The following is a 7,971-nucleotide window of genomic DNA, read 5'->3' on the forward strand; positions in this document are numbered from 1 at the left end:
AAGTTAAAATTACAAGCGGTTCAGTTTGGTTTTGGATGACTACATAAAAAAAATATGATCCAATCCAATCTAATTTTGTGCGGTTTAATTTGAATCGATTTTTTGCAAAGTAGTTGTTTCGGATATTAAGAAAATATATGAACTTCTAAAAATATACGGATATTAAGAAAAGTCGTTTAGTAATAACTTTGTTTGACTTGTGTGAGATTATTACTAATTTACCCTTTATATTTAATGCATTAAATGTTGTTTTTTCATATTCGAATGTAACTTAGTGGTATTAATGAATGATATATTTCAGAAAAAAAAAAATAATTGCATCTAAAAATTTGTAGATGGTCTTATATTTAGGGACACTTTTCAAAGATTAAATAAAAAATGACCATTGATCAAGGGCTAAGACTTTGATGACCACCAAACAACCAAAAAACACTTGAAGTTCTAAAATTTGAACGAATTATTTAAGATTTTTTTAGGGGACGGAAATCTTGGGTGAAAAAAATATACACTTTAGAATGACTATTGAAGAAACACACCCACAACTTATACCTATTTTGATCATGGATTTGATTCTTTAATAATATTCAGTTTACTTTAAAAAAATGTACCTTACACAACTTTATGTATTTTTACATGAAATTATAAAAATTAAACCTGTTAGTTTCCACACTTTTTGTATTATTAAGCAAAAATGATGGTGAATAACAACAATGAGAGCTGGTAATTAACTAAGAATATTATCAATAAAACAAATGGAAAATTCTAATTACTAATTTGCGTAGAAATAAAATCTCAAAGTTAACTTGGTATATACTATAATCAGTGGCGGAGCCAGGAATGTTAACCATGAAGTAGATGAATTAAAGCCACTAAGTTCCACTAAAAAGGAGCCACCGAACATAACAATTCACATCAAACACACATCATTTGATATTTCTGAAGGAAAAATTAGGCATGACTTGAAACAAATAAGTAACAAAGACAAACGGCAATTTAGAAAATTCAGTTGGACACAATGAAAAAATTACTTAACTATCCAACATTTTAAACTATTTAAAATAGTAAAGAGAGATTACTTTTGTCAAATCAAAAAAGATGCGCATTACTAATTTGAGCCTTCAAGTTTTTAAGTGGATATACTTATAAATATTATAGCTTTGAAGTTGAAATAAGAGTTGTTGTAGGATTAAGCACAGCATAGTGAAGCAGCTCCTGATTTTGTTGAAACAATTTCATCTCATCTTCAACAAGAGTAACGAAAGCTTCAATTCCACCACCATTTTTTGTATCCATCAAATAAATAAAATTGCTCCCCAAATTAATATGCACACTACAACACCACACAGGTTTCCCCCACCCAAAATCAAACTCAAGCACTGGAAATTTACACCAACTCGAACTGTTGTAAATTACCAAACTACCCTCATTCTCATTGTTCCTTTTCAAAATCTCAACCCTCTCTTTCAAATTCTCCACCACAACCTTAAACCCACCTTCTTCTTTAAACCTCTCTACTTTATTCTCTATAAAGTCCATTACACCCTTCCTCATTCTTTTCACCATCTCATCTAATGCCACGTGGCTTTCTTCTTCAACCGTCACCCAAAACGGCCAAGCCAAGGTCCCAACTACATTCTCTGGTATGTACATCCGTGTACGGAGGTTCATTGCTTGGAACAAAATCGAAGGCTTAAACGACGTCGTTTTGGAACCAGAAACTGCTGTTGATGCCGCCGAAAGAGCACATTTCCAAATCAGAGCTAGAACAACCTCTACCCTAGAAGGATGAAATTCAAATTTGTTTTTGATTTTTATCTTTAGTTCTTCTATTTTGGATGCTTTGAAAATGAATCTTCTAGTAGTGAATTTTGCATCGGAAGTTTTAACGGAACCAGAAGACATGCCGGGAATTTCTCTCGGAGGAAAAAGAGCAGCGGCGACGGTTAAATCAGGGAGTGGAACAATTTCATTTCCGCTGGTGATTGCTGTCCAAGTGTTGAGAAAACTGATTACTGTGTTGGTGTCAGCGATCCTGTGTGTGATGGAGATGGTAATTGCGGTGGAACCGCAACTGAACAAGGTGAATCGGAGTAGTAACAGCATATTTTGTTTCTCCTCAGTGGTTGGGGGGAAGCATTCTAGTGTTTTGAAATTAGGATTGGTGAGAATTTCGGAGAGAGTGGTGGTTGTTTGTGATTCGATGAAGAAAACGCCGTTGTCGTTACAGTGAATGGTGGTGTCGTCATGTAGATGGCCAGCGAAAGGGTAAAAATGGGATAATGTTTGAGAAAGTGAGTTTTGAAGAATTTTTGATTTATTGGAAAAATCAGAAAAATGGTGGTTATGATTATTGTTATTGTTATTGTTATTTGGGTAGAAGAAAGTGCCGTTGATATGATTATTAGGACAAACTTGATCTAGTAATGAGACTTTGAAAGTTTGAAGATGTGATGGTGTAGGTTTTGAGGGTTTTATGAGTATTGTGTTTAATTTCTCGAGCTTAATCTCCATTGTTTTGTTTTGTGTTGAAGCATCATTCATCTTGCTTTATGTATACAACCAGCAGGACACTCTCCGTCCGCATGGGAGTGCCGCTACTCACTTTGTAACATGAAATAATAATTTATTGAAAGTAAATCAAAAGATAAAAAAAAAATCAGAAAGAATAAAATATTTGATAAAAAAACCAAAAAATCTTAGGTATCCGTATTAATATAATATTAATTTTGTTAAAAAAATATAAATATAGATAATGTAGAAATTATGAAAAAATAGGCTACCTTATTAATATATTAGTAAAAAACATAGGTCTTGTAAAATTACCAAAAAGTTATGTCCATGTATTCAATATATGAGTATAAATATAGTCCGGTAAAAATTATTAGAAAATATGCAACCTTCTACCAAAAAAAAGATAAAATAGGCAACCTTATTAATATGTTAGTGAAAATATATGTCTCACAAAAATCATCAAAATAATTAGGTCACCATATTAAATATTAAAAATGAGTATAACCCGTAAAATTGTAAAAAAAAAATAGACGACATAAAAAATAAGTTTTCATGTTAATATATGAGTATAAATATAGGTTCCGCATATATTATAAAAGAACGTGCAAACTTATTAATATAAGTAAAAAACATAGATCCCAATAAAATTACATGAAACATTAGGTCATTGTATTAACATATGAGTATAAATATAGGTCTCACAAAAAATAGTAAAAAACTGGAAACTTTATTAATAAGAGTAAAAACATATAGCCCTGCAAAAATCACACAAAAGATTATATTCTTGTATTAATATATGAGTATAAATATATGTCATGTAGAAATTATGAAAGAATTGACAACCTTATTAATATATTAATAAAAAACATAGGTCACGTAAAAATCAACAAAATAATTAGGTCTCTGTATTAATATATGATCTACTATAACCCGTAAAATTATAAAAAATTAAACAACTTTATTAAAATATGATTAAAAATATAAATCTTGTAGAAATTTTAAAAAAAATATTCTCGTATTAATATATGAGTATAAAATATAGGTCCTACATAAATTATTAAAGAACAGAAAACTTTATTAATAAGAAGAAAAACATAGGTCCTTCAGAATTCACACAAAAGATTATGTCCCCGTATTAATATATGAGTACAACTCGTTAAATTAATAAAAATATATACAACTTTGTTAATATATGAGTAAAAATATAAGGCCCATAGATATAACCAAAAAAATTAGGTTCCCATATTAATATGAATATAACCCGTAAATTATTAAAAAAAAATAGACAACATAATATATTAGTAAAACACAAGTTTCGTGAGACTAAATATAAATTCTGCATAATGTATTGATGGTCAATCTATTCCAAAAGAATGACCAATGTATTGATGACAAATGAATTTTTTGTTCCGGTAAAATAAAAGAGAATTTTTTTCTCAAAAAAATAATTAGTCCTTATATCAACAACAAAATATTTTCCAAAAAAAATCTTCTAAAAAAATGTCATTTATTTTTCAACTATTTTCAACTTTGTATTTAATTCTTATTAGCAGGACACCCGTGCGTCCGCACGGGAGTCGCGGCGTTGCCACTTCTCACTTTGTAACATGAAATAATAATTTTTTGAAAAGTAGATCAAAAGATAAAAAAAATCAGAAAGAATATAATATTTGGTAAAAGAAAAATAGAAAAAGAACAATGGTAAAATCATTACAAAAAAACTTTAGGTATCCGTATTAATATAATATTAATTTTGTTAAAAAAAATACATAAATATAGATAATGTAGAAATTATGAAAAAATAGGTTACCTTATTAATATATTAGTAAAAACATAGGTCTCGTAAAAATTACCAAAAACTTATGTCCATGTATTCAATATATGAGTATAAATATAGTTTTGTAAAAATTATTAGAAAATAGGCAACCTTCTTAATATATTAGTGAAAATATAGATCTCACAAAAATTATCAAAATAATTAGGTCACTTTATTAAATATTAAAAATGAGTATAATCCGTAAAATTAGTTTGCTTTAATTAGTTATCCTTCAAGACGAAATGAAATGATACTCGATGCATTTTCTGTTTCAATATCAAGTGGCACTACTGCGGCTTTCGTAGGGCAAAGTGGGAGTGGGAAATCGACAGTTATTAGTTTGATAGAGAGATTTTATGATCCACAGGGTGGTGAAATTCTCATTGACGGTATCAGCCTCAGAGAATTTCAACTGAAATGGATCAGGCAAAAAATAGGCCTAGTCAGTCAGGAACCAGTTCTCTTTACTTGTAGCATTAAAGAGAACATTTCCTATGGTAAGGATGGAGCAACAGATGAAGAAATCAGAGCTGCAACAGAACTTGCTAAAGCTGCTAACTTCATCGATAAATTTCCGCATGTGAGAGTTCAACGTCAGTTTCAAATTATAGAATACTGAAGACTATTTATAGTATATGTTTGCACATTAAATGTTATGTACCTTTTACCTTACCAGTTCCTGAAAATTATTAATTTAAGGACTTGACACGATGGTTGGCGAGCATGGAGCTCAGCTTTTTTCCTGAAAAGTCTAATTTTTATTGTTAGATTCAACATATATAGAGAAACTCAATTAAATGCGATAAATAATTTTTTTAACATAAAATAATTTAAAAACTAAGTTTCAGGTATTGAATAAGCAGACCATAATAACATCATATGATTCAATATTACAACAAAATCATCAAAGGAGAGGCTCTTACTATTACTTACACTTTTATAAAACTTTATTTCATAGTACTTAATTAGTACTTACCTCTGTAACACAAAACACAATTATTTATTTTAGCAGCATTGATGCACATAAACACAAATTACAAGCACACTGGTAGTACTTCCTCCGGTTTTAAATATAAGAGAACGTAGGGTCAAGAAAATTTAATGTATTTAGATTGAATCAGATACATCAATTTTCGCTGACTGACCAAATTCTGTCTTATATTTAGAATCCGAATCCGAAGGGATTACCGTACTACTACTACTAGAAATCACATGGTAGAAGAAGCTTGTGTTTTGAATTTAGGTATCCAGATGAAATCCTGAGCTGGGAAAAAGTGACAAACAGAAGAGCTTCCTGGTGTAACCCCAAGAATTTGAAATGAAACATGATTAGGTGCCCATTGTGATGTATCCAAGTGACAAACCGCCATAGCTTCCACGATATCTCCATTATTCTCACCAACCAATGAAACTCTAAACACCCTATTCTTCTCACTTTCTGTGCTATGACAATAAAAAACAGCATAAGGGTAAGGCAAACTGTGACAAGCCACCATTTTGGTTTTGGGAGGTAGAATTTCCATTAGAATTTCTACTATAGTGTAATTTTGGAAAGTAACACTTGACTTAGTTTTGTGAAAAGTTGTAAGAACTTGGACTTCAGAATTTGAACCAACAACATGCTGTGTAAATTCAAGCATAGATTCTAAAGAGGTAGCACAAAATATGACCTCTCCTTTGATGGGTTTACTCTCACATTGTCTTAAGGTGTCTTCCATTGCCATGGCTTGAGGTGAACCTTGAGAGAAAGAGAAGAATTTGAGAAGATATGAGAGTTGGTTTGATGAAAAAGGAAGTGATTCAGCTTTTTCTTTGGGCCATAACTTAGGAGAAGTTGATGGGTCTCTCTTTGGAAAATAAATTTGCATTATTTTTCCTACTTTCAAATCTTTCAAAGTGAAGAACACCATTAGTCTTCGATCAATATCATGATGAATTTCCAATGATTTCTTTTCTGTTTGTTCATCCAATTCCCTCGCTTGGTCGCCATGAGAACACTGCAAAAGTATAGTAACAGAGTATAGTTATAATAAACAGAGAGAAACAGAGTTTCAAGAGAAAGTTTAACATACCAGTAGTATTACTAGTAGATGAAGAAGGAAGATCCAAGATATAAATTTTATTCCCATATTTCTACTTTCAACGTTGAGTATCTCAAGTGATGATTCATAATAATAACCAGTTCTAATGGACTAGTTTGTTTAAGCTTTTTTAAAAATAATTTTTATATTGTATTATTTTGTTAAAAGTTTTTTTTTTTAAATAAAGAATTGTTTTATAAAACTTTTGAAAAATTGGTTTAAATATTATTTTTTAAAAAATATGGTTTTAAGTATTTTATCATTTTTTATGTTTCTCTTTTTGCTTTGAAACTTCTTCTAGAAGATGATGTAAGAGGTTAGTTTACCTCGTGTTATTTAGTAGTTTAATTCATTTTCTTATTAAAAAAAAGTATTTTATCATTATATTATAATTTTTTTGGATCATAAAATTTCCGGAAAAAAAACTCTAAAAGAGAAGCTATTTTAAATAACTTTTCATAAAAATTATTTTTGAGAGATATTTTTTTAAAAAAATTATGATTCTTATTAAGTTAAAATATCTAACATGAATTGCAATTATTTCACAACAATAAAACACATTCAATCATTCATTATTGTGGAAGCTCAATAATGAAATTGTGGTGCTTACTATTTTTTTTTGACAGTTGAGACGCTATATAATTAACTAGCAGGACACCCGTGCGTCCGCACGGGAGTCGCGGCGTTGCCGCTCCTCACTTGGTAAGATGAAAGGATATAATATTTGGTAAAAAAAAATAGAAAAAGAACAATGGTAAAACCATCACAAAAAAACTTTAGGTCTCCGTATTAATTTAGGAATATAAATATATCATTTTGGGGAGGATGATATAGTATTTCATTGCTACAAATATGCATTATTAAAAAAAAAAATAAGACATGTATTTGGATATTCCCCTTCCACTTAACAAAATAAATTGCATCTTTTATTTGACATATAATGAATAGTGGAAGGGAACTCTCCGAAAAAAAAAAGAATGGATTATGGGAGTGTGTGACTTGAACTATTGATTGGGCCGTGCAGATATATGACTTGACTTTATCTGCCACAACCACCGCGCCAGTCCCCTACATAGGATAGGCCGGTTCGCTTGAAGAGAATCTTTTCTATGATCAGACTCGATCATATCCTGCATGAGCAGGCTCCGTAATATTCAGTAAAATAAGTAATGTGATATAATCCAGATTATGTCGTATGTATTTCACTTAACTTAATAGTATGGAAATGCATTCATTTCCTATGCATTGACTCCATTTATGATACTATCGGAGTGAAACAAGTAGATCTAAAGAAAAATTAGGGGTTGTATTATATTAGTAACGGGGAAATCCTTTCTATGTAAAACTTGCCAAAATATTATGAAGAAAAAAAATAGGCTACATTATTAATATATTAGTAAAAACATAGGTGTTGAAAAATCACAAAAAAAAACTTATGTCCATGTATTAATATATAAGTATAAATATAGTCCCGTAAAAATTGTTAAAAAATAGGCAATCATATTAAAATGTTAGTGAAAATATAGGATAGGTCTCGCAACAGTCATCAAAATAATTAGGTCA

The 7,971-nt window shown here is 30.0% G+C and overlaps 2 protein-coding genes across 2 annotated transcripts; both read right to left on the reverse strand.

Moving 5' to 3' along the window:
• Window positions 1-737: 737 nt before the first annotated feature.
• LOC123896825 (BAHD acyltransferase BIA1-like) lies at window positions 738-2,651 on the reverse strand. The gene has a single exon (XM_045947218.1). It carries the CDS (start codon window positions 2,539-2,541, stop codon window positions 1,150-1,152), a length of 1,392 nt encoding a protein of 463 aa, XP_045803174.1. The 5' UTR covers window positions 2,542-2,651; the 3' UTR covers window positions 738-1,149.
• Window positions 2,652-5,156: 2,505 nt separating this feature from the next.
• On the reverse strand, window positions 5,157-6,566 carry LOC123896828 (BURP domain-containing protein BNM2C-like). The gene is made up of 2 exons (XM_045947229.1): window positions 6,400-6,566; window positions 5,157-6,324 (listed from the first exon to the last, which is right to left on the reverse strand). Exons 1-2 carry the CDS (start codon window positions 6,454-6,456, stop codon window positions 5,536-5,538), a joined length of 846 nt encoding a protein of 281 aa, XP_045803185.1. The 5' UTR covers window positions 6,457-6,566; the 3' UTR covers window positions 5,157-5,535.
• Between the last annotated feature and the right edge of the window lie 1,405 nt (window positions 6,567-7,971).

The sequence above is a fragment of the Trifolium pratense genome, linkage group LG7 (genome assembly GCF_020283565.1).
Source record: "Trifolium pratense cultivar HEN17-A07 linkage group LG7, ARS_RC_1.1, whole genome shotgun sequence".
Taxonomy (NCBI): Eukaryota; Viridiplantae; Streptophyta; class Magnoliopsida; order Fabales; family Fabaceae; genus Trifolium; species Trifolium pratense.